Here is a 27836-nt window from a genome sequence, read left to right as displayed (position 1 = left end):
TAGAAATATATTGGTGCTTTATTGATAAATACACAGAGTCTCATTTCCCATCAAGTGGAGTAAAAAACACTGAATAATCAAAGGTTCCTAAAAGCTACAAACTGTCTCTGTTTGTTCAAGTCAGTGTTACATTCACAGTAGAAACAATGAATGAATGAATGGACGTGCTGAATGTAATGACTGACAAACAAAATAACAACTAAACAAACAGATGATTGAACTAACGAATAATGAATGAAGGAACAAACAAAAAATCCATTCATGAATATTTATGAACAAATTACATTTTTAAAAATGAATAAAAATATGAATGAATTAACAAATAATGAATGAACGGACGAACCGACAAACTAAATAATGAATGAACAGATGATTTAACTAGCGAATGATGAACGAACAAACAAATAAATAAATACACGATATGAAAAAAAATATGAATAATAATAAACAAATGAATTCATTATTAAATGAATACATTAACTAATTAACAAATGAACGATCAAATAAATGAATTATTTAAAAGCACAAATGAATGACTAAATGACAACATGAAAACATGAACAAATGACAACATTAATTAATTCTGTGTTTAATGGTGCAGTACATTATGAGGTGTCTGGGTGGATACTAGCTTCAGAGTCTTTACTGAAGGAGACAGTATCATAGTGGAGTCAGGCTGGATCTCTGGGGAAGTTGACAGTAGCACAGTGGAGTCAGGCTGGATCTCTGGGGAAGTTGACAGTAGCACAGTGGAGTCAGGCTGGATCTCTGGGGAAGTTGACAGTAGCACAGGAGTCAGGCTGGATCTCTGGGGAAGTTGACAGTAGCACAGTGGAGTCAGGCTGGATCTCTGGGGAAGTTGACAGTAGCACAGTGGAGTCAGGATGGATCTCTGGGGAAGTTGACAGTAGCACAGTGGAGTCAGGCTGGATCTCTGGGGAAGTTGACAGTAGCACAGTGGAGACAGGCTGGATCTCTGGGGAAGTTGACAGTAGCACAGTGGAGACAGGCTGGATCTCTGGGGAAGTTGACAGTAGCACAGTGGAGTCAGGATGGATCTCTGGGGAAGTTGACAGTAGCACAGTGGAGTCAGGCTGGATCTCTGGGGAATTTGACAGTAGCACAGTGGAGTCAGGCTGGATCTCTGGGGAAGTTGACAGTAGCACAGTGGAGTCAGGCTGGATCACTGGAGAAGTTGACAGTAGCACAGTGGAGTCAGGCTGGATCTCTGGGGAAGTTGACAGTAGCACAGTGGAGTCAGGCTGGATCTCTGGAGAAGTTGACAGTAGTGTAGCTCACTGTCGGACCAACATTGGAGTAGAGGCCATCTGGACAAGGATTGGTTGCCGTGGCATAGATGGTTGTGATGTCACAGGCTGTGTCTGGGTTCTGATTGGTTGTGGTGGCGTAGATGGGGTTAGTGATGGTTCCTGTGTTTGGATCTAGGTTGGGTGTCATGGAGTCAGACACCAACAGTCTGGCAGAGTGTTTGGATGCTGAAGAGGATCACAAACATAGATTATTAATTTATTTTTCATATATTTTCTATGATTTATTTTATTTAATTTGAATTAAATGTTGTTATTTACAAAATCTATATTTATTTGTTGAGATATTATTTTAAATAATGTTTGCGTGTGATAACTAGTGTACCTGTTGGTCTCCTGTCTCGGTCTCTCCTCTGTCTGAAAAACATGAACAGCAGCAGACCCAGCAGTAGTAGAACAACACCCAGAACAACACCAGAGAACATCACAACACCTAGAACACCCAGAACAACACCAGAGAACATCACATCACCTAGAACACCCAGAACAACACCAGAGAACATCACATCACCTAGAACACCCAGACCAACACCAGAGAACATCACATCACCTCGAACACCCAGACCAACACCAGAGAACATCACATCACCTAGAACACCCAGACCAACACCAGAGAACATCACATCACCTAGAACACCCAGACACCAGAGAACACCATCACCTAGAACACCCAGACAACACCAGAGTACATCACCTAGAACACCCAGACAACACCAGAGAACATCACATCACCTAGAACACCCAGACCAACACCAGAGTACATCACCTAGAACACCCAGATCAACACCAGAGAACATCACATCACCTAGAACACCCAGATCAACACCAGAGAACATCACCTAGAACACCCAGATCAACACCAGAGAACATCACCTAGAACACCCAGATCAACACCAGATAACATCACATCACATAGAACACCCAGAGACAGTACTCAGGCATAATGTAACAGTGATGCTACATTTAGCTCGTCTCTACTGTACTGTACCTCTGGGTTTCTACCATTTCAGAGGGAGGGAGGAGGGAAGACAACATTAGACAGAGAAACAGGTGGTGTTGAAGAGAGCAGAAATAAAGATTAAATGTTAATGATGAGGTATCAATAGTAAGAGACAGATTTTTTAAATCTAAAACCAAGTATCAGTCAATGCTTTTTTGTTCAATCTCCTTCACTGTCTGAAGGAGGAAGATGTATTGGCTAGTTTCCACCACCAGGTGGTGGATCTATAGATTCACGGTTGTAGTTTAAAAGGGTTGGATACTTGGTAGTTGTAATCCTTGTTAGTTTGGTGCTTGGTAGTTGTAGTCCATGTTACAGTATGATGCTTGGTAGTTGTAGTTCATGTTACAGTATGATGCTTGGTAGTTGTAGTCCATGTTACAGGATGGTGCTTGGTAGTTGTAGTCCATGTTACAGTATGATGCTTGGTAGTTGTAGTTCATGTTACAGTATGATGCTTGGTAGTTGTAGTTCCATGTTACAGTATGATGCTTGGTAGTTGTAGTCCATGTTACAGGATGATGCTTGGTAGTGCTTGGTAGTTGTAGTCCATGTTACAGGATGGTGCTTGGAGGTTTATCTCTAAGTGTCATGTGGTGCTGACCCAGCTAGCAAAGTGGATCTGGGCCGATTCCGGCTGAGAGTCGGGCATTCGGCTGAGATTCAGACTCGGTCGTCGTCGGTCGTCTGTGCCGTCTTGGGCAGTATTACTTATGGCTAGGATGCAGGGATTGAGCTCAGGCCGATTCCAGTGAGAGTTATCTGTCCCAGATGTATTATTTGTGGCTGTGGCTGATTGGGGCTACTCTCTGGCAGATGGTTACACGGGTTGCTTTATATAATTAACATTTCATTAGTTCTTTTCCAATATTTTCTCATTGTTTCTGTGATTAAAAAAAATACAATTAACATTTACATTACATTATTTAAGAGTCCTGTTGAAGTAGTATTTTAGTGTGTTGATACTTTGTGCAAGGCAAAAATTGCAGTGTTAACTACGTTGCTACGACACCTGTGCCGGCCACAACCGATAAGGCGACACACAATTTGTCCAGCGTCGTCAGAGATACGGGAGGGTTTGGCCGGCTGGGATGTCCTTGTCCCATCGCGCTGTAGCGACTCTTGTGGTGGGCCAGGCGCATGCACGCTGACACGGTCACCAGGTGTACTGTGTTTTATCCGACACAAAATGTTTTTATGTGGATGGGTATAATTTGTATATATATAATGTATAGTAGTAATATTTAAAATGACTAAATAGGGTCATTTTGTATACATTTATTTACATTTGTACCAGTCTGCTTATGGGGGGATTCTGGTAAGATGCCGTCAAAAATGGTTGAATTCCGGTGGACAGAAGAGAGCCGGTTCTGGGCCGATTCCTCAATGCTAGCTGGGGAGGGTTCATTATGTTACCTTGTGTTCTAGTCATGTCTGTGGTGGTGATGCTGTTGTTACCTTGTGTTCTAGTCATGTCTGTGGTGATGATGCTGTTGTTACCTTGTGTTCTAGTCATGTCTGTGATGGTGATGCTGTTGTTACCTTGTGTTCTAGCCATGTCTGTGGTGATGTTGTTGTTACCTTGTGTTCTAGTCATGTCTGTGGTGGTGATGCTGTTGTTACCTTGTGTTCTAGTCATGTCTGTGGTGGTGATGCTGTTGTTACCTTGTGTTCTAGTCATGTCTGTGGTGGTGATGCTGTTGTTACCTTGTGTTCTAGTCATGTCTGTGGTGGTGATGCTGTTGTTACCTTGTGTTCTAGTCATGTCTGTGAGGGTGATGCTGTTGTTACATTGTGTTCTAGCCATGTCTGTGGGTGGTGATGCTGTTGTTCCTACTGTTCCATTGGTCCTATCTGTTGGAACATATGAGTCAAATAAGTCAGGTGAAAACCCCCCAACAATCAGGTAGGTGTGCAGTCTTTAGTGAGCTGTGCCCCTTAGGGTAATATATGTACCAGTAGCGGAGTTTGAGGAGTCAGTTGTCATGGTGATGTTTGTTGATGGGTGTGACGTGGAGAGGAGAGGTCTGGAGGTGATGGAGCCAGGGTTGGGAGGAACAGGAGCTGTAGAGAGAGGAGAAGAGATAGAGTCATGGGGAGAGAGAGAGAGAGAGAGAGGGGGAGAGGGAGAGAAAGACAGAAAGAAATCAACACGAATATATAAAGTACAACATGTCACAGTAATCATAAGCACACAAGAATACATTCTCAGACACCAACCTCTGTCCACAGTGAGCCTGACTTCAGCTGGCTGATCAGGTCCCCATGTATCCACTCCACACCAGTAGGTCCCTGAATCCTCTGGGACCGGGTTAGTGATGGTCACAGTGAAGACTCTTCTCTTTGTGTCGTCAAACAGAGAATATCTACCTTGATGAGTCCACGCTGGGTGCCGATGGGTTTGGGTTTGGATGACAACAACTCTGTCTCTGTACGTCCCCTTAGAGAGGTACTTTGGATTTTTCTCATACCCCCGATCATAAGGACAGTTGATGTGACCGCTTCCTCCTTCTTTCCATCTCATTGTAATCACCCCTGACAACACACAGACCACAGCTACAACAGAAACACAGAGACAGAGTTATAGTATGTACAGACATCCTCAGATTGTGTTGTTGATAAACTCTCACATCACTGTCTTGGCAGCTCTGTTCTAGTCTAATGTCTGGACTCTGAGCATTGAACTGAACTATGAACTATGTGTTGTTATTTCACATTAAGGACCTTTCAGCTCTGTTCTAGTCTAATGTCTGGAATCTGAGCATCAAGGGAAACATGTTTAAAATATGACCATTACCTTGAATGTGACTAGTAATGAAGACCTGATCTGTTTCGTAACTAATACAGTTTGGTTCTGGTCTACTGCTGAATGATAAAGTAAAGTACAGTATTGATTTATGAGGTCAGGACTCCAGCAATACAGTAAAACAGTGTTGAATGATAAAGTAGTAAAATAATAAAATACAGTATTGATCACTATGGTATCAATAATACATGCTCAGTATTGATCACGATGGTATCAATAATACATGATCAGTATTGATCACTATGGTATCAATAATACATGATCACTATGGTATCAATAATACATGATCAGTATTGATCACTATGGTATCAATAATACATGCTCAGTATTGATCACTATGGTATAAATAATACATGATCACTATGGTATCAATAATACATGATCACGATGGTATCAATAATACATGATCACTATGGTATCAATAATACATGATCACTATGGTATCAATAATACATGATCAGTATTGATCACTATGGTATCAATAATACATGATCAGTATTGATCACTATGGTATCAATAATACATGATCAGTATTGATCACTATGGTATCAATAATACATGATCAGTATTGACCACTATGGTATCAATAATACATGCTCAGTATTGATCACTGTGGTATCAACAATACATGATCACTATGGTATCAATAATACATGATCACTATGGTATCAATAATACATGATCAGTATTGATCACTATGGTATCAATAATACATGCTCAGTATTGATCACTATGGTATCAATAATACATGCTCAGTATTGATCACTATGGTATCAATAATACATGCTCAGTATTGATCACTATGGTATCAATAATACATGATCACTATGGTATCAATAATACATGATCAGTATTGATCACTATGGTATCAATAATACTTGATCAGTATTGATCACTATGTTATCAATAATACATGCTCAGTATTGATCACTATGGTATCAATAATACATGATCAATATGGTATCAATAATACATGCTCAGTATTGATCACTATGGTATCAATAATACATGATCAGTATTGATCACTATGGTATCAATAATACATGCTCAGTATTGATCACTACGGTATCAATAATACATGCTCAGTATTGATCACTACGGTATCAATAATACATGCTCAGTATTGATCACTATGGTATCAATAATACATGCTCAGTATTGATCACTATGGTATCAATAATACATGATCAGTATTGATCACTATGGTATCAATAATACATGCTCAGTATTGATCACTATGGTATCAATAATACATGATCAGTATTGATCACTATGGTATCAATAATACATGCTCAGTATTGATCACTATGGTATCAATAATACATGATCAGTATTGATCACTATGGTATCAATAATACATGATCAGTATTGATCACTATGGTATCAATAATACATGATCAGTATTGATCACTATGGTATCAATAATACATGATCAGTATTGATCACTATGGTATCAATAATACATGATCAGTATTGATCACTATGGTATTGATCACTTGATCACTATGGTATCAATAATACATGATCAGTATTGATCACTATGGTATCAATAATACATGATCAGTATTGATCACTATGGTATCAATAATACATGATCAGTATTGATCACTATGGTATCAATAATACATGATCAGTATTGATCACTATGGTATCAATAATACATGATCAGTATTGATCACTATGGTATCAATAATACATGATCAGTATTGATCACTATGGTATCAATAATACATGATCAGTATTGATCACTATGGTATCAATAATACATGATCAGTATTGATCACTATGGTATCAATAATACATGATCAGTATTGATCACTATGGTATCAATAATACATGATCAGTATTGATCACTATGGTATCAATAATACATGATCACTATGGTATAAAATGATACATGCCAAGAATTGAGTGCTGTGTTCAGTGAGTAACACAGTTCAATATGGGGTGTGTATTAATGTATTGAGGTCTGATAGTAACAGTTCAATATGGGGTGTGTATTAAATGTATTAATGTCTGATAGTAACAGTTCAATATGGGGTGTGTATTAATGTATTGATGTACAAAAAATACATACATTATAATATCCAGTTTGTATATCAAAATTATTGTAATATGGTTAACTTTAAAAATCTAAATGAAAATTATTAAAGTCTGACAGATTAAATTCAACCAGAGTGTCTATAGATAATGGGTAAAGTCTGACAGATTAAATTCAACCAGTGTCTATAGATAATGGGTAAAGTCTGACAGATTAAATTCAACCAGTGTCTATAGATAATGGGTAAAGTCTGACAGATTAAATTCAACCAGAGTGTCTATAGATAATGGGTAAAGTCTGACAGATTAAATTCAACCAGAGTGTCTATAGATAATGGGTAAAGTCTGACAGATTAAATTCAACCAGAGTGTCTATAGATAATGGGTAAAGTCTGACAGATTAAATTCAACCAGAGTGTCTATAGATAATGGGTAAAGTCTGACAGATTAAATTCAACCAGTGTCTATAGATAATGGGTAAAGTCTGACAGATTAAATTCAACCAGAGTGTCTATAGATAATGGGTAAAGTCTGACAGATTAAATTCAACCAGAGTGTCTTAGAGTAATGGGTAAAGTCTGACAGATTAAATGGGTAAAGTCTGACAGATTAAATTCAACCAGAGTGTCTATAGATAATGGGTAAAGTCTGACAGATTAAATTCAACCAGAGTGTCTATAGATAATGGGTAAAGTCTGACAGATTAAATTCAACCAGAGTGTCTATAGATAATGGGTAAAGTCTGACAGATTAAATTCAACCAGAGTGTCTATAGATAATGGGTAAAGTCTGACAGATTAAATTCAACCAGAGTGTCTATAGATAATGGGTAAAGTCTGACAGATTAAATTCAACCAGAGTGTCTATAGATAATGGGTAAAGTCTGACAGATTAAATTCAACCAGAGTGTCTATAGATAATGGGTAAAGTCTGACAGATTAAATTCAACCAGAGTGTCTATAGATAATGGGTAAAGTCTGACAGATTAAATTCAACCAGAGTGTCTATAGATAATGGGTAAAGTCTAGACTTGACCGCTGCACAATCATTCCCAAGGTGAATGGCTCGGCCCTCTACACTATAAAACTACACACTATTGCAATTGATATGGTGAAAACAATGTGTGGGGAGGAAGAGGCCCAGAAACCCACATCAATACCTTTGTCAGGTGACACTGTTAAACAAAGAATGTTATTGTTAGCAATAAAGAGGAACCTCTGACATGAACAAATAAAATGTTTCACATTGAGAGAGGAACTGTTGTCATTCACAATGGAGGTCAAATAAAAAGACTTGGTTGACTTTCTGTGTAAGAAAATATGTCTCCTCGCCTTTATAACAGACATATTTGGTGAACTGAATGCATGCAGGGGAAATACAAGAGGAATACAGGGGAAATACAAGAGGAATACAGGGGAAATACAAGAGGAATACAGGGGAAATACAAGAGGAATACAGGGGAAATACAAGAGGAATACAGGGGAAATACAAGAGGAATACAGGGGAAATACAAGAGGAATACAGGGGAAATACAGGGGAAATACAAGAAATACAAGAGGAATACAGGGGAAATACAAGAGGAATACAGGGGGAAATACAAGAGGAATACAGGGGGAAATACAAGAGGAATACAGGGGGAAATACAAGAGGAATACAGGGGGAAATACAAGAGGAATACAGGGGAAATACAAGAGGAATACAGGGGGAAATACAAGAGGAATACAGGGGGAAATACAAGAGGAATACAGGGGAAATACAAGAGGAATACAGGGGAAATACAAGAGGAATACAGGGGGAAATACAAGAGGAATACAGGGGGAAATACAAGAGGAATACAGGGGGAAATACAAGAGGAATACAGGGGGGGAAATACAAGAGGAATACAGGGGGAAATACAAGAGGAATACAGGGGAAATACAAGAGGAATACAGGGGGAAATACAAGAGGAATACAGGGGAAAATACAAGAGGAATACAAGAGGAATACAGGGGGAAATACAAGAGGAATACAGGGGGAAATACAAGAGGAATACAGGGGGAAATACAAGAGGAATACAGGGGAAATACAAGGGAAATACAGGGGGGGAATACAAGAGGAATACATGGGGAAATACAAGAGGAATACAGGGGAAATACAAGAGGAATACAGGGGAAAATACAAGAGGAATACAGGGGAAATACAAGAGGAATACAGGGAAATACAAGAGGAATACAGGGGGAATACAAGAGGAATACAGGGGGAAATACAAGAGGAATACAGGGGGAAATACAAGAGGAATACAGGGGGAAATACAAGAGGAATACAGGGGGAAATACAAGAGGAATACAGGGGAAATACAAGAGGAATACAGGGGGAAATACAAGAGGAATACAGGGGAAATACAAGAGGAATACAGGGGGAAATACAAGAGGAATACAGGGGGAAATACAAGAGGAATACAGGGGGAAATACAAGAGGAATACAGGGGGAAATACAAGAGGAATACAGGGGGAAATACAAGAGGAATACAGGGGGAAATACAAGAGGAATACAGGGGGAAATACAAGAGGAATACAGGGGAGAATACAAGAGGAATACAGGGGGGAATACAAGAGGAATACAGGGGAAATACAAGAGGAATACAGGGAAATACAAGAGGAATACAGGGGGAAATACAAGAGGAATACAGGGGGAAATACAAGAGGAATACAGGGGGAAATACAAGAGGAATACAGGGGAAATACAAGAGGAATACAGGGGAAATACAAGAGGAATACAAGAGGAATACAGGGGGAAATACAAGAGGAATACAGGGGGATTACAAGAGGAATACAGGGGAAATACAAGAGGAATACAGGGGGAAATACAAGAGGAATAGGGGGAAATACAAGAGGAATACAGGGGGAAATACAAGAGGAATACAGGGGGAAATACAAGAGGAATACAGGGGAAATACAAGAGGAATACAGGGGGAAATACAAGAGGAATACAGGGGGAAATACAAGAGGAATACAGGGGAAATACAAGAGGAATACAGGGGGAAAATACAAGAGGAATACAGGGGAAATACAAGAGGAATACAAGGGGAATACAAGAGGAAATACAAGAGGAATACAGGGGGAATACAAGAGGAATACAGGGGGAATACAAGAGGAATACAGGGGGAATACAAGGGAATACAGGGGGGGGAAATACAAGAGGAATACAGGGGAAATACAAGAGGAATACAGGGGAAATACAAGAGGAATACAGGGGGAAATACAAGAGGAATACAGGGGGAATACAAGAGGAATACAAGAGGGAAATACAAGAGGAATACAGGGGAATACAAGAGGAATACAGGGGAAAATACAAGAGGAATACAAGAGGAATACAGGGGGAAATACAAGAGGAATACAGGGGGAAATACAAGAGGAATACAGGGGGAAATACAAGAGGAATACAGGGGGAAATACAAGAGGAAACAGGGGAAAATACAAGAGGAATACAAGAGGAATACAGGGGGAAATACAAGAGGAATACAGGGGGAAATACAAGAGGAATACAGGGGGAAATACAAGAGGAATACAGGGGGAAATACAAGAGGAATACAGGGGGAAATACAAGAGGAATACAGGGGAAATACAAGAGGAATACAGGGGAAATACAAGAGGAATACAGGGGGAAATACAAGAGGAATACAGGGGGAAATACAAGAGGAATACAGGGGAAATACAAGAGGAATACAGGGGAAATACAAGAGGAATACAGGGGAAATACAAGAGGAATACAGGGGAAAATACAAGAGGAATACAGGGGAAAATACAAGAGGAATACAAGAGGAATACAGGGGGAAATACAAGAGAATACAGGGGGATTACAAGAGGAATACAGGGGGAAACAAGAGGAATACAGGGGATTACATGGGGAAATACAAGAGGAATACAGGGGAAATACAAGAGGAATACATGGGGAAATACAAGAGGAATACATGGGGAAATACAAGAGGAATACAGGGGGAAATACAAGAGGAAACACAAGGGAAATACAAGAGGAATACAAGAGGAAATACAAGAGGAATACAGGGGAATACAAGAGGAATACAGGGGGAAATACAAGAGGAATACAGGGGGAAATACAAGAGGAATACAGGGGAAATACAAGAGGAATACAGGGGGAAATACAAGAGGAATACAGGGGAAATACAAGAGGAATACAGGGGGAAATACAAGAGGAATACAGGGGAAATACAAGAGGAATACAGGGGGAAATACATGGGGAAATACATGGGGAAATACAAGAGGAATACAGGGGAAATACAAGAGGAATACAGGGGGAAATACAAGAGGAATACAGGGGAAATACAAGAGGAATACAGGGGAAAATACAAGAGGAATACAGGGGGTTACAAGAGGAATACAGGGGGATTACAAGAGGAATACAGGGGGATTACAAGAGGAATACAGGGGGATTACAAGAGGAATACAAGAGGAATACAGGGGAAATACAAGAGGAATACAGGGGGAAATACAAGAGGAATACAGGGGGAAATACAAGAGGAATACAGGGGGAAATACAAGAGGAATACAGGGGAGAAATACAAGAGGAATACAGGGGGAAATACAAGAGGAATACAGGGGGAAATACAAGAGGAATACAGGGGGAAATACAAGAGGAATACAGGGGGAAATACAAGAGGAATTACAAGAGGAATACAGGGGGAAATACAAGAGGAATACAGGGGGATTACAAGAGGAATACAGGGGGAAATACAAGAGGAATACAGGGGGAATACACGGGGAATACAGGGGGAATACAAGAGGAATACAGGGGAATACAAGAGGAATACAAGAGGAATACAGGGGGAATACAAGAGGAATACAGGGGAATACACAAGGAATACAGGGGGAATACAAGAGGAATACAGGGGGAATACAAGAGGAATACAGGGGGAATACAGGGGAAATACAAGAGGAATACAAGAGTAATACAGGGGGAATACAAGAGCACTCATACAGATGACTGACTGAATCAGTGGATTCAGATCAGAGGAAAGAATTGTTATTGGAGAGTCTTTCAAAAGCTTTCTAACAGAAAACAACATCAGTAAGAGTCCCACGCGAATGATGACTAATCACCTCCAAAACAACTGGAAACTCAAGGAGTTTTGGTTTCTGACTCAAAGGGAATAAATACCCTGCCGTCTCCCTCTGAGCATTAATGCAGCATTCAAAACAACTGGAAACTGGGAAATCTCAGACATCCAACTTCAGTGAGTTCAACACAACTGGGAAGTCTGAAAAAAGCGAACTCCGACTGGGAAAAAAATTGGTTTGATTGGTCATCCAACTCTGAATTCCAAGTCGGGGACACGGGCCTCTTTCTAGAGCTCTAACCTGAAGATCACTGATGTGATGATATGACCTTGACTTCCCAGTTGGCTTGAAAGCACCATAAATGCAGAGAATGCCAGACCCCTCATAACTTAGCCTACTGTTCTGACTTGTTGGTGCACATGAAATCTATAGGCTGATTTAGAGAAATGTCATCACTGAATATTGTTAGAGCTTTCATTGTCTGCTGATATGCCACCTTTTTTTATCCTACAGTTCTGACTTGGTGATCAAGGAAAATACTGTAAGAACGACCCATGTCCTGAATTCTGTCGCTGTACATTTCAAAGTGCTAAACAAACAGTTAAATTGACCACATCCTTCCTAGCTAGCTTATTAAAACCTGTTATGGCTGCAATCTTTTCTCAATTTCTGCCTGAAGACATACCCAAATCTAACTCCCTGTAGCTCAGCCCCAGAGGCAAGGATATGCATATTCTTGGTATCATTTGAATGCAAACATTCTGAAGTTTGTGGAAATGTTAATTGAATGTAGGAGAATATAACACAGTAGATCTGGTGGAAGAAAAGAGAAAGAAAGAGCATACGTTTTCTGTTTTATATTGTTGTAGCATCATCTTTCATATGTACTAGAACAGCCACACAGTCAGATAGGATGCTGGAGATCATTTAGATGGATAACACAAGAGGGCAACTGTAGGTGTACAAAGTTTCAGACTGATAACTTCAGGAATGGGTGAGCTACATGACATTTAGCATGAAGTCACCCAGGTGTCCCACACAAGTTGCCCAAATGAACCCAAGTGGCCGAATTGGTGAAATGACCTATAACTATATACAACATTGCAAATAACTATATACAACTTATCAAAAAGCAATCCTAACACACAAAAAAAATTATTAAAATGTTTAAAAATTATAACAAAAAATATATTTTAAAAAACAATCTTTTGCTGCCTGTGCCATGTCCCATAGCAGTCTCTTTCTGCTACAAAGCAGAGGCAAACTGAACAACTGGTGCAGATGATGGGGGACTTCATGTGACAAAGAACACAACGACGCCTCCATGCTTTGCCCTTTTGGCCCTGAGGTACAGTCACGCCTGCAGTAATGAACTGTGGTATATGAACACCACTGGAGGCAGGAGTAGAGGCGGCAGAGGTAGAGGAGGTAGAGGCGGCAGAGGTGGCAGAATGTGATGCAGTGGACTTGCTGTAGCCAGCAAGCTCCTTGATGAGCAGCTCCCTGAAGACTAGCTGTGAGATGGGGGGCTGTCCACAGCTCTTGGCCATTTCCTTCTGGAGGATGAAGGAATTCACCACAGCAATGTCAATGAAATGGTAAAACAATGTCTTGTACCATTTCTTTGTCTTATGTAGAACATTGTAGTACCCTATAAGAGCGTCGGACAAGTCTACACCTCCCATGCTCTTGTTGTAGTCCTTGATGGCTGCAGGAATGGGGACATTTTTGGTGGTCCATGCCCCAGTAGCGTCCTTCACACGCCTGACGACGTGATCGCCACTGAAGGACTTGTGGATAGTGGAGCACATCACCACCTCTCTGGTGTCCATCCACTTCACAAAGAGCAGGCCATCTTCACGGATCCATCGCATGGTTCCCCGCTCAGCCCGCTTAGGCATGTCATTTACCTTGGTCTTTGGAAAGTCCACTCTGTTGGTCCGAATGGTGCCACAAGCCCACACCCCCAGCTTCCTCAGGTCTGCAAACAGGGTAGGGCTTGTGTAGAAGTTGTCCACAAAGAGTTTGTAGCCCTTCCCCAGCAGTTGAAAATCCAATAACTCCATTACAGAGTCATAGCCAAGTCCTTTACCAGTCGCACACATGTTCTTCCCCTCATAGACAAAAAAATTGCATGTGTATGCACACACAGAATCAGCCAAAACAAACAGCTTGTAACCCCACTTAGTTGGTTTGTTACGCATGTATTGTTTTAGGCCAATTCTGGCCTTTGAGGCTACCATCCTCTCATCTATGGACAAGTTCTGGGCGGGCTGAAAATGGATCTTGCAGGCTTCAACCATGCTGGGGTAGAGAGGTTTGACTTTGCAGAGCCTGTCAAACCTTGCGGTGCCTCTCCTCCTGTCATTCTCCTCATCAACTTCTGGGTCACTGATGTGAAGCGCCCGTGAGATATTTAAAAACCTTGTAGAGGACATGACAGTGGGGGGGAAAGGCAGCTGATAGAGTTGGGATGTTTTCCAGTAATCCTTTAGGGTTTTTAACTTCACCAGCCCCATGTAAATGACCAGTGAAAAGTAGCAGAAAAGGTCTGACATGGAAATGGGCTTCCATGCCTCTTTCTTTCCTGCTTGCTTCCTAGCCCCATACTTGTTAGTATTACACACCAGGGAATCAACAACTGCTGGGGTGAAAAACAATTGAAAAAGTTGCATGGGGCTGTATTTTGATGTCATGTTGAGCTGAGGTCCTGGTGGCCTTTTTGGGCGGAATATTGGAGGACGTGGCTCCACATCCTTCTCCAGCACAGAGTGCCATTGCCCCTCTACCTCTCTGCCAGCAGGTTCCTCACTTCCCTTCCTCCGCTTCTTTGTTCCTGTCTTCACACCTCTAGATGGCCGGGCGGGGGTAGGTGTGGAGCCGGAGACAGCAGGAGTCTGGCTGGATGAACCCGCTTCAGTGGGGGATGGGCACCTGGGCACCGGGGCCTCCCAGTCAGAGTCGCTATCACTGTGAAAGAAAACATAGACAAATATTTGTATTGTATGAGCCCTTTATCATCACATAAAACAAACAGATATGTATTGTATGAGCCCTTTATCATCACATAAAATAAACAGATATGTATTGTATAGAGCAGAGGGAACAGTCACTAAGGTGAAGTTCTGTTCCATTCAACTGATGTGGGCCTGCCTTCCCCCCAATGGGTATTTCATATGGTAATGGTGAGGAGTATCAGGCTCAGTGGCCATGTGGCACAAAGGCCATTTTACTCCATTCCATTTGAATAAAAAATGGAATATATATATATATATATTCTGACATGGAATATATATAACACACACACACAAACAAACAAACCACCAAGTTATGGGTCGTACACACACACACACACACACACACACACACACACACACACACACACACACACACACACACACACACACATAGCCAATGTGTACCTTACACATTTCATCACACATTTCATTGCAAATTGCAAATTGCAAAAAAAAATCATAAAACGGCATTAGCACTTACCAGTCCAGAAGTACGTCCCGTCCTTGCAGAAAAGCCTCCTCAAACTTCGAATCATAGCTATGGTCACTCAAAGACTCCTCTGTATCACTTTGCTGATCAATCTCTTCTATAATCTGGTGCAAATCTGTATATTTAGACTTAGATTTTGATTTTCCTGCTTTATTAGCCATGTCTTCAATGAAATCGTTGAGAAAACACTTTCAAAAATAGTGCTATCCCAAACAGAGCTGCGCGTAACAAGTACAACTGCATTTAATCTGCAGTCAAGAACAGAGCTCGTTACGCATGTGATTACAAACAAGAAATGTTTGTCCAACCCCAAACCATTACATACTGGCGTTTACCTCAGCTCATTGGCTATCTACCCAGCTAGATTCCAAGAAGATCAGTGGTCATTGGGCAGAAATAAAGTCAATCATTGAAGCTTCACTAAAATGATTGGTGCGTAAGGGAGTAATTGCTCGTTGTCGTCAAATCAATTCACGTCGGTCAATACTCCCTGCAAAAAAAACAATGAACTTTGGCTGTGTTGCAAACATCCATAGCAACGCACTGAGACCCACCATGACTAGATACACGTTGGTTTACCGTGTGTAATCACGCCGAATGCTCCGTAAAAAAATGATAGTGATGGAATTCACTACACAAACGGTTTACAAAATGTATAGATTTAGGCTATAAAAATGGATTTTATCAAAGAAAACGGCACATCATTTGATCAATTGGACACTCAGGAGGTGATCGTGGACTTCAAGAAACAACAGAGGGAGCCCCCCCTATCCACATCACAGCAGTGGAGAAGGTGGAACGTTTTAAGTTCCTTGGCGTACACATCACAGACAAACTGAAATGGTCCACCATCTTAGTTTATCTTGATGACGCAACAGCGAAACCCTGACAAACTTTTACAGATGCACAATCGAAGGCATCCTGTTGGGCTGTATCACAGCCTGGTACGGCAACCGCACCTCCCTCAACTGCAAGGCTCTCCAGAGGGTGGTGCGTTCTGCCCAGTGCATCACCGGAGGCAAACTACCTGCCCTCCAGGACACCTACAGCATCCGATGTCACAGGAAGGCCAAAAAGGACAACAACCACCCAAGCCACTGCCTGTTCACCCCGCTACCATCCAGAAGGCGAGGTCAGCTTCTATCTCAAGGCCATCAGACTGCTCAACAGCAATCACTAACTCAGAGGGGCTGCTGCCTACATGGAGACCCAATCACTGGCCACTTTAATAAATGGATCACAAGTCACTTTAATAAATGGATCACTGGCCACTTTAAACAATGCCACTTTAATAATGTTTCATATCCTATATTACTCATATCATATGTATATACTTTATTTTATACCTATAGCTCCTTGTCAATGCTGCTCGGCCATCGCTCATCCATATATTTATATGTACATATTTTCTCATTCACACCTTTAGATGCGTGTATTAGTTAGTTGTTGGGGAATTGCTAGCTAACTTGTCAGATATTACTGCACTGTCGGAACTAGAAGCACAAGCATTAACATCTGCTAACCATGTGTATGTGACAAATTAAAATGTTATTAGATTTGATTTATGCCATAGTTTGTACATCTCCACAGTGGGGGCACCGTTTGTCACCGTTATAGTGCAATTAATGTATTGTTTGGTGTTCTGTAGTGACGTTGCTGGCCTGCAGCCCCCACACACGTTTGGGGGAGTTTGGCCCCACTAAGGTTTACATGTCAAAATCAATACTGTAATTTAGTTACACTGTTTATGTACCACATATTTCATTTATATTCTGGATTCTTGACATAGATCACTCTAATATATCCACTGCTGTACATATCAATCTTAGTTTATCTTGTGTAAATTCCTCTGGTGGACATATGTATAGGTTGTATTTTGATACTGCTACAGTGCTATTTGGGTTGTTAATTGGATTCATCCCTCCATTCCTGATTTCTTGTCATTTTTTTGTAATTTTGTTTCAATTTGAATTGTTTGTCGTTAGATTGCATTGCTAGGAGCTACGGACATAAATATTTCACTGCACCACTAATGACACCTGCTAAACACTGTACGCAACCAGAAGACTGATTTGATTTGAATCTTTCTTTAATCCTGTCAAAAGACAACATATCAACCATTTTAGGTTCAGTACATTATCATATGAAACAAGCTCAGCGCTATTGACCTTTCTGCTACTTTAAATACATGTGTTAATTTCCATGGTTACTACATAAATATGAGCCAGACAGTACTATAGAAACTGATACAGACAGACAGAGAGAGAGAGAGAGAGAGAGAGGGACAGATAGCGAGACAGAGAAAGAGAGAGACAGACAGACTACCAGACAGACAGACCTCACCTGAGAGGAGAAAGCAGGAGACAACATGGAGTATCTTCATTCTGGACAGTTACTCCTCAGTTACTATACTGTTAAAGTTACTTTACTACTACAGTTACTATACTGTTAAAGTTACTTTACTACCACAGTTACTCTACTGTTAAAGTTACTTTACTATCACAGTTACTATACTGTTAAAGTTACTATCAAAGTTACTATACTGTTAAAGTTACTTTACTATCACAGTTACTACACAGTTAAAATATAGTAAGGTCCACAACAGCTTCTCTGTCAGCTACTAGTTTGACAGCAGAGTGCTACTGAAAATATCTTTCTTCCATGACTCCTCTCTCTCTCTCTTCTCCCACGACACATCCTGTTGATTTCCATGTTGTGACCTCAGTGCATGTCGACATGCTGCAGAGGGAAACTGATTCAAACCGGCCGGAGGTTAGACTTCTAAACCACAAGAGAACTCAGCTATCTGTGGTGACTAAGTGTTGAAACTGTCAACTTCTCTGTTCTAAAGTTACCATGTTTATTTCATCAGAGGAGGAACACATTGTTGAGATGATGAAATTATAGTTAAAGTACACATCAATATATTTTATTATATTGATCCACATATGTTTACAATGATTGAGAAAGTATGTTACACAATGGGTTTCCAAAAGTACAAATGTTACAAAGACTAACACTAAACTAACAGTATCCTGTCTCTGTGTCAGGTTAATGGTGTAATAATTCTAGTTTGGGTCTGTTGTGTTGAGGGTTTGGGAGGTGGAGTCTTGGGTTGTTGTGTTGAGGGTTTGGTGGGTGGAGTCTTGGGTTGTTGTGTTGAGGGTTTGGTGGGTGGAGTCTTGGGTTGTTGTGTTGAGGGTTTGGTAGGTGGAGTCTTGGGTTGTTGTGTTGAGGGTTTGGTAGGTGGAGTCTTGGGTTGTTGTATTGAGGGTTTGGTAGGTGGAGTCTTGGGTTGTTGTATTGAGGGTTTGGTAGGTGGAGTCTTGGGTTGTTGTATTGAGGGTTTGGTAGGTGGAGTCTTGGGTTGTTGTGTTGAGGGTTTGGTAGGTGGAGTCTTGGGTTGTTGTGTTGAGGGTTTGGTAGGTGGAGTCTTGGGTTGTTGTGTTGAGGGTTTGGTAGGTGGAGTCTTGGGTTGTTGTATTGAGGGTTTGGTAGGTGGAGTCTTGGGTTGTTGTGTCTGGATTGGTAGGTGGGGTCTTGGGTTGTTGTGTCTGGATTGGTACGTGGAGTCTTGGGTTGTTGTGTCTGGATTGGTAGGTGGAGTCTTGGGTTGTTGTGTCTGGATTGGTAGGTGGAGTCTCAGGTTGTTGTGTTGAGGGTTTGGTAGGTGGAGTCTTGGGTTGTTGTATTGAGGGTTTGGTAGGTGGAGTCTTGGGTTGTTGTGTCTGGATTGGTAGGTGGAGTCTTGGGTTGTTGTGTCTGGATTGGTAGGTGGAGTTTTGGGTTGTTGTGTCTGGATTGGTAGGTGGAGTCTTGGGTTGTTGTATTGAGGGTTTGGTAGGTGGAGTCTTGGGTTGTTGTGTCTGGATTGGTAGGTGGAGTCTTGGGTTGTTGTGTCTGGATTGGTAGGTGGAGTCTTGGGTTGTTGTGTTGAGGGTTGGGAAGGTGGAGTCTTGGGTTGTTGTGTTGAGGGTTTGGTAGGTGGAGTCTTGGGTTGTTGTGTCTGGATTGGTAGGTGGAGTCTTGGGTTGTTGTATTGAGGGTTTGGTAGGTGGAGTCTTGGGTTGTTGTGTCTGGATTGGTAGGTGGAGTCTTGGGTTGTTGTGTTGAGGGTTGGGAAGGTGGAGTCTTGGGTTGTTGTGTTGAGGGTTTGGTGGGTGGAGTCTTGGGTTGTTGTGTCTGGATTGGTAGGTGGAGTCTTGGGTTGTTGTGTCTGGATTGGTAGGTGGAGTCTTGGGTTGTTGTGTCTGGATTGGTAGGTGGAGTCTTGGGTTGTTGTGTCTGGATTGGTAGGTGGAGTCTTGGGTTGTTGTGTCTGGATTGGTAACTCACCCTGTGGAACACAACATATAAATCATGTGTGCACATGGAGTGGTGTAGTAGTGTAGTGGTGTAGTAGAGTAGTGGTGTAGTAGTGTAGTAGTGTAGTAGAGTAGTGGCGTAGTAGTGTAGTAGTGTAGTGGTGTAGTAGTGTAGTGGTGTAGTAGTGTAGTGGTGTAGTGGTGTATTAGTGTAGTGGTGTAGTAGAGTAGTGGGGTAGTGGTGTAGTAGTGTAGTGGTGTAGTAGTGTATTAGTGTAGTGGTGTAGTAGAGTAGTGGTGTATTAGTGTAGTGGTGTAGTACAGTAGTGGTGTAGTAGTGTAGTAGTGTAGTGGTGTATTAGTGTAGTGGTGTAGTAGAGTAGTAGTGTACTGGTGTAGTGGTGTAGTAGTGTAGTGGTGTAGTAGTGTAATGGTGTAGTAGTGTAGTAGTTCCTGGAGCAGTGTGTGAACTCTAATTTTGCCCAAAATGTCCCAAACTGCCAGGCAGAAGAAAGACACCCCGTGTGAAAACCTCAATGAGAAACAATGACATGTTCTCTGAATGACCTAAAATGATCAGCCAGTCAAACCCATGTTTTACTCTGCTGGCCTAGATATTAGATACAGTAACATTTCCAGCATGAGTATCCAGGCCAACTCATCTGGGCTTGGCTCAGTGTCAGCTTAGTTCTGCAGTGTGTAAACCACCATTGTGTTCTTGTGTTCTGAGTTCCTACAGTACCTCTCTTCCCACTACAGAGCCAAGCTGGACTGGCTGGCCTGGTTAGTCATTCAACTGAAGCTTGGAACTGAACTGACAGTGAAAATGTGAAAATTATCAATCAGATCCAGCAGGGTGAAAAGGGGTTTAGTGACAGTACTGGTACTACATAATATACTGTAGTCTAATAAACTGGACTCTACCCCTTGTATTAGTGTTAAAAGGGGTTTAGTGACAGTACTGGTACTGCATAATATACTGTAGTCTAATAAACTGGACTCTACCCCTTGTATTAGTGTTAAAAGGGGTTTAGTGACAGTACTGGTACTGCATAATATACTGTAGTCTAATAAACTGGACTCTACCCCTTGTATTAGTGTTAAAAGGGGTTTAGTGACAGTACTGGTACTGCATAATATACTGTAGTCTAATAAACTGTACTCTACCCCTTGTATTAGTGTTAAAAGGGGTTTAGTGACAAAACTAGATAGTGCTGGATAGCAAGTTGGATAATGTACAGCCCTTGTATTAGTGTTGATGTGAAGTACTGGTACCAATCAATAGGTCACTGACAGCCTGTGTAATTGATGGAAAGACAAATGACTTGATTTCAGCAAGGTTGTGAAATAAGAGAACAGTCGAGGGTTGTAAACTGTACTCTACCCCTTCTGTGAAACAAAACAAAACTAGATAGTGCTGTATAGCAAGTTGGATAATGTTGATGTGAGTCGACCAAGAAATAGGTCACTGACAGCCTGTGTAATTGATGGAAAGACAAATGACTTGATTTCAGCAAGGTTGTTAAATAAGAGAACAGTCGAGGGTTGTAACAGTGATACAGGTGTCTGTCACCTGTTAAAATCATGTTCAACTGAACCAGTTACAACTGAAGTATTTGACCATCAATAGATAAACATTAAAACGTTTGTTTTTTAACACAGCAGCCCCATAACATCAAGTGCACTTTTTGTAATTAGGAGAAATATCAATCTGGCTTGTTCCTGAATGATATGGAGTTCTGTTATTTAATAGCATGTTGTTGACATGTTGAGCGCTTCTGAGATCTCCTACTGATACAGCTTATATCTCCACTACACTACGTTGATATGTATCAGTGGGTATTAAGAAGTCAGTATACTCCACTATGTTGATATGTATCAGTGGGTATTAAGAAGTCAGTATACTCCACTACGTTGATATGTATCAGTGGGTATTAAGAAGTCAGTATACTCCACTACGTTGATATGTATCAGTGGGTATTAAGAAGTCAGTATACTCCACTACGTTGATATGTATCAGTGGGTATTAAGAAGTCAGTATACTCCACTACGTTGATATGTATCAGTGGGTATTAAGAAGTCAGTATACTCCACTACGTTGATATGTATCAGTGGGTATTAAGAAGTCAGTATACTCCACTACGTTGATACGTATCAGTGGGTATTGAGAAGTCAGTATACTCCACTACGTTGATATGTATCAGTGGGTATTAAGAAGTCAGTATACTCCACTACGTTGATATGTATCAGTGGGTGTTAAGAGTCAGTATACTCCACTGACGTTGATATGTATCAGTGGGTATTAAGAAGTCAGTATACTCCACTACGTTGATATGTATCAGTGGGTGTTAAGAAGTCAGTATACTCCACTATGTTGATATGTATCAGTGGGTATTAAGAAGTCAGTATACTACACTACGTTGATATGTATCCGTGGGGATTAAGGAGTCAGTATACTCCACTACGTTGATATGTATCAGTGGGTATTAAGGAGTCAGTATACTCCACTACGTTGATATGTATCAGTGGGGATTAAGAAGTCAGTATACTCCACTACGTTGATATGTATCAGTGGGTATTAAGGAGTCAGTATACTCCACTACGTTGATATGTATCAGTGGGTATTAAGAAGTCAGTATACTCCACTACGTTGATATGTATCAGTGGGTATTGAGAAGTCAGTATACTCCACTACGTTGATATGTATCAGTGGGTATTAAGGAGTCAGTATACTACACTACACTACGTTGATATGTATCAGTGGGTATTAAGGAGTCAGTATACTCCACTACGTTGATATGTATCAGTGGGTATTAAGAAGTCAGTATACTCCACTATGTTGATATGTATCAGTGGGTATTAAGAAGTCAGTATACTCCACTACGTTGATATGTATCAGTGGGTATTAAGAAGTCAGTATACTCCACTATGTTGATATGTATCAGTGGGTATTAAGAAGTCAGTATACTCCACTACGTTGATATGTATCAGTGGGTATTAAGAAGTCAGTATACTCCACTACGTTGATACGTATCAGTGTAGTCCCACTAATGTACCAGTTTCCTAACCACCTCGTCCTCCTACAACTACTGTACCAGTTTCCTATCCACATAGTCTCCCTACTATACCAGTTTCCTAACCACCTAGTCCTCCTACTGTTCCAGTTTCCTAACCACCTAGTCCCCCTACTGTACCAGTTTCCTAACCACCTAGTCCCCCTACTGTACCAGTTTCCTAACCACCTAGTCCCCCTACTGTACCAGTTTCCTAACCACCTAGTCCCCCTACTGTACCAGTTTCCTAACCACCTAGTCTCCCTACTGTACCAGTTTCTTAACCACCTAGTCCTCCTACAACTACTGTACCAGTTTCCTAACCACCTAGTCCCCTACTGTACCAGTTTCCTATCCACATAGTCCCCCTACTGTACCAGTTTCCTAACCACCTAGTCCCCCTACTGTACCAGTTTCCTAACCACCTAGTCCTCCTACAACTACTGTACCAGTTTCCTAACCACCTAGTCCCCCTACTGTACCAGTATCCTAACCACCAAGTCCCCCTCCCCCTAATGTACCAGTTTCCTATCCACCTAGTCCCCCTACTGTGCCAGTTTCCTATCCACCTAGTCCTCCTACTGTACCAGTTTCCTATCCACATAGTCCCCCTACTGTACCAGGTTCCTAACCACCTTGTCCCCCTACTCTAGAACACCCAGACCAATACCAGAGAACATCAGATCCCCTAGAACACCCAGACCAACACCAGAAAACAGCACGTTACCTAGAACACCCAGAGGAAAAACCAGTCTAGTGCGTAACACTAAACACGTAACACAAAGACATGGGGGGAACAGAGGAATATATATATATATGCATTGTGATTAGGGAATGTAAACCAGTTGTGCGGAGAACAAGACAAAACAAATGGAAAAATGACAAATAGAGCGGTGATGGCTAGAAGGCCGGTGACGTTGACCGCCGAACGCCGCCTAACAAGGAGGGGAGTTGACTTCGGCCGAAGTTGTGACAGGTTCTTTCCCCATGCGTTATTGTTTCTGTTCCTGGGTCAGTTAGGTGCATTGTTTGTGTTTCTTATTTTTGTATTATGTTGTGTTTATTTATTAGAACACTTCTTGAACTTCCTCCCCGACTCTCAGCGCACATCATTACAATTTACATATGAGATGAGTAATGTTAGATATGTAAACATTATTAAAGTGGCATTATTTAAAACCTCTTGAAGCTAGGGGGCACTATTTTTATGTTTGGAAAAATAACGTTCCCAAAGTAAACGGCCTATTTCTCATGACAAGATGCTAGAATATGCATATAATTGACAGCTTAGGATAGAAAACACTCTAAAGTTTCCAAAACTGTAAAAATATTGTCTGTGAATATAACAGAACTGATATTGCAGGCGAAAGCCTGAGAAAAATCCAAACAGGAAGTGACTCTTATTTTGAAACCGCTGTGTTCCTATGCATCCCTATTGCCCATTGAAAGGGATATCAACCAGATTCCTTTTTCTATGGCTTCCCTAAGGTGTCAACAGCCTTTAGACATAGTTTCAGGCTTTTAATTTGAAGAATGAGCGTGAACGACCACATTGCGTAAGTGGACAGGTGGGGGCTCTCAGAGTGAGTTGTGCACAAAAGAGAGAGGCGGCCATTGTTCCTCCTGGTCCTAGTGAAAAGCCAACTGTCCCGGTTGATATATTATTGAATAGATATTGGAAAAACACCCTGAGGATTGATTATAAAAAACGTTTGACATGTTTCTGTGGACATTATGGATATAATTTGGAATTTTTGTCTGCGTTGTCGTGACCGCTCTTTCCCGTGGATTCCTGGGCATAACGCAACAAACTAATGGAGGTATTTGGATATAAAAAATATCTTTACGGAACAAAAGGAACATTTGTTGTCTAACTGGGAGTCTCGTGAGTGAAAACATCCAAAGATCATCAAAGGTAAACGATTAATTTGATTGCTTTTCTGATTTTCATGACCAAGTTACCTGATGCTAGGTGGACTTATGCTGTCGATAAACTTACACAAACGCTTGTATTGCTTTCGCTGTAAAGCATCATTTCAAAATCTGAGACGACAGTGTGATTAACAAAAGGCTAAGCTGTGTTTCGCTATATTTCACTTGTGATTTCATGAATATGAATATTTTCTAGTAATATTATTTGACTGTAGCGCAATGCTATTCAGCGTTGCTGGTGACAAATATACCGGATCCGGGATGGGTGGTTCTAGTGACTTGTGATATATTTATTAAAGTGGCCAATGATTCGACACTGTATGGTGGCAGCAGCCTCTCAGTATTAGTGGTGGCTGTTTAACAGTCTGATGGCCTTGAGATAGAAGCTGTTTTTCAGTCTCTCGGTCCCAGCTTTGATGCACCTCTACTGACCTCGCCTTCTGGATGATAGCGGGGTGAACAGGCAGTGGCTGGGGTGGTTGTTGTCCTTGATGATCTTTTTGGCTTTCCTGTGACATCGAGTGCTGTAGGTGTCCTGGACGGCAGGTAGTTTGGCCCCCGGTGATGTGTTGGGCAGACCTCACCACCCTCTGGAGAGCCTTGTGGTTGAGGGCAATGCAGTTGTCCGTAATTGCCTGTAGACGCTGCCACATACATCTCATGTCTGAGCCATTGAATTGTGACTTCACTTTGTCCCTCTACTGACATTTCGCTTGTCTGATTGCCTTGCGGAGGGAAAAACTGCACTGTTTAAATTCACCCATATTATTTGAGTTGAACCGTGTTATTTGGCGTCAAATGAAAAGCTTTTTTTTGTTTCTAGTCATGTCTGTGGTGGTGATGCTGTTGTTACCTTGTGTTCTAGTCATGTCTGTGGTGGTGATGCTGTTGTTACCTTGTGTTCTAGTCATGTCTATGGTGGTGATGATGCATGTCTGTGTTGTTCTAGTCATGTCTGTGGTGGTGATGCTTTGTTACCTTGTGTTCTAGTCATGTCTGTGGTGGTGATGCTGTTGTTACCTTGTGTTCTAGTCATGTCTGTGGTGGTGATGCTGTTGTTACCTTGTGTTCTAGTCATGTCTGTGGTGGTGATGCTGTTGTTACCTTGTGTTCTAGTCATGTCTGTGGTGGTGATGCTGTTGTTACCTTGTGTTCTAGTCATGTCTGTGGTGGTGATGCTGTTGTTACCTTGTGTTCTAGTCATGTCTGTGGTGGTGATGCTGTTGTTACCTTGTGTTCTAGTCATGTCTGTGGTGGTGATGCTGTTGTTACCTTACCTTGTGTTCTAGTCATGTCTGTGGTGTGGTGATGTCTGTGGTGTGATGCTGTTGTTACCTTGTGTTCTAGTCATGTCTGTGGTGGTGATGCTGTTTACCTTGTGTTCTAGTCATGTCTGTGGTGGTGATGCTGTTGTTACCTTGTGTTCTAGTCATGTCTGTGGTGGTGATGCTGTTGTTACCTTGTGTTCTAGTCATGTCTGTGGTGGTGATCTGGTTGTTACCTTGTGTTCTAGTCATGTCTGTGGTGGTGATGCTGTTGTCACCTTGTGTTCTAGTCATGTCTGTGGTGGTGATGCTGTTGTTACCTTGTGTTCTAGTCATGTCTGTGGTGGTGATGCGGTTGTTACCTTGTGTTCTTGTCATGTCTGTGGTGGTGATGCTGTTGTTACCTTGTGTTCTAGTCATGATAATCTGTTGGAACATATGAGTCACATAAATTAGGTGAAAACCCCCAACAATGAGAGAGAGCGAGAGAGAGAGAGGCGTACTCGTTTACGTGTGTGGTTTGGGGTGGGTGTTTCCGAGACTGAAAGTAGTACCCACTCTGTGTGTTTCAGAGGAAGTGGTGTGAACCTTGACCTTGAGGCCCTGATGTTCTTATTGTCATAAATACACAATGACTATAACTACTAGTCTCTCAATACAAAACCTCTCTGAGTACAGATACAAGACTAAAGATAATGACTGGACAGGTTATAGGGACTAAATAACATGGGTTAATATCAGTGACTGGGGGAGGAGAGAGGGGGAGAGGAGATGTGGTAGAGTGGAGAGGAGAAGAGGAGATGTGAGAGGGAGATGTGAGGGGTAAGAACAAAAGGTAGACAGAAAGAGAGAGAGATGACAGAGATAGAGAGAGATGTAGGCCTACAGATAAGCGTGTAGGCTTTAGAGAGCAGTTCTACTGAGGGTAATATACCTGCTGTAGAGTTTGAGGAGTCAGTTGTCATGGTAATGTTTGTTGATGGGTGTGTCGTGGAGAGGAGATATCTGGAGGTGATGGAGCCAGGGTTGGGAGGAACAGGAGCTGGAGAGAGAGGAGAAGAGATAGAGAGGGAGAGTGAGGGAGAGACACAGAGATATAATGCATCAACACTAATAAATAATGTGTTAAATGTAATCAGACATAAACACACTGATAGAACGTCTTAGACACCAACCTCTGTCCACAGTGATCCTGACTTCAGTCTTGTGATACCACCACCATGTGTTTATTCCACACCAGTAGGTCCCTGAATCATCTAGGAGCAGGTTAGTGATGGTCACAGTGAAGACTCTTCTCTCTGTGTCGTCATACAGAGAGAATCTCCCTTTATGAGTCACCGCTGGGTGCTGATGGGTTTGGGTTTTGATCACATCAACCCGGTTGGCCCAGATCCCTTTAGAGAGGTACTTCTGGTGTGTCTTAAACCCCCGGTCATAAGGACACTGAATGGTGTCATTTCCTCCTTCTGTCCCTCTCTTTGTGATCACTGCTGACATCACACAGATCACAGCTATGAAACAACCAAAGAAACACATTCACATCATCT

At 41.5% G+C, this 27836-nt stretch overlaps 1 protein-coding gene across 3 annotated transcripts; it reads right to left on the bottom strand.

The window, feature by feature from the left end:
* Window positions 1–27836, bottom strand: LOC121844053 (CMRF35-like molecule 3). Of its 3 annotated transcripts, XM_042313925.1 has the most exons (6): window positions 18079–18911; window positions 4549–4884; window positions 4285–4392; window positions 4078–4182; window positions 1654–1761; window positions 1–1496 (listed from the first exon to the last, which is right to left on the bottom strand). In XM_042313925.1, exons 1-6 carry the CDS (start codon window positions 18116–18118, stop codon window positions 1258–1260), a joined length of 936 nt encoding a protein of 311 aa, XP_042169859.1. In that variant the 5' UTR covers window positions 18119–18911; the 3' UTR covers window positions 1–1257. The 3 variants fall into 3 exon arrangements, with proteins under 3 accessions (XP_042169859.1, XP_042169857.1, XP_042169858.1); XM_042313923.1 differs by lacking the exons at window positions 1–1496; window positions 1654–1761 and having other exon boundaries at window positions 2914–4182; XM_042313924.1 differs by lacking the exons at window positions 1–1496; window positions 1654–1761; window positions 4549–4884; window positions 18079–18911 and adding an exon at window positions 27465–27836 and having other exon boundaries at window positions 2914–4182.

The sequence above is a fragment of the Oncorhynchus tshawytscha genome, unplaced genomic scaffold, assembly GCF_018296145.1.
Source record: "Oncorhynchus tshawytscha isolate Ot180627B unplaced genomic scaffold, Otsh_v2.0 Un_contig_4097_pilon_pilon, whole genome shotgun sequence".
In the NCBI taxonomy this organism is placed as follows: Eukaryota; Metazoa; Chordata; class Actinopteri; order Salmoniformes; family Salmonidae; genus Oncorhynchus; species Oncorhynchus tshawytscha.
This window is presented reverse-complemented; position numbering and strand designations above follow the sequence as displayed.

Excerpts from the sequence above, each read along its gene's own strand:
- LOC121844053 (XM_042313923.1), bottom strand. The coding sequence starts at position 18,118 with ATGAAGATACTCCATGTTGTCTCCTGCTTTCTCCTCTCAG. Across the intron at positions 4,885-18,078 it reads CTCCTGCTTTCTCCTCTCAG|CTGTGGTCTGTGTGTTGTCA; the intron begins GTGAGGTCTGTC and ends TTTCTGTTGTAG. Across the intron at positions 4,393-4,548 it reads CAGGCTCACTGTGGACAGAG|CTCCTGTTCCTCCCAACCCT; the intron begins GTTGGTGTCTGA and ends CTCTCTCTACAG.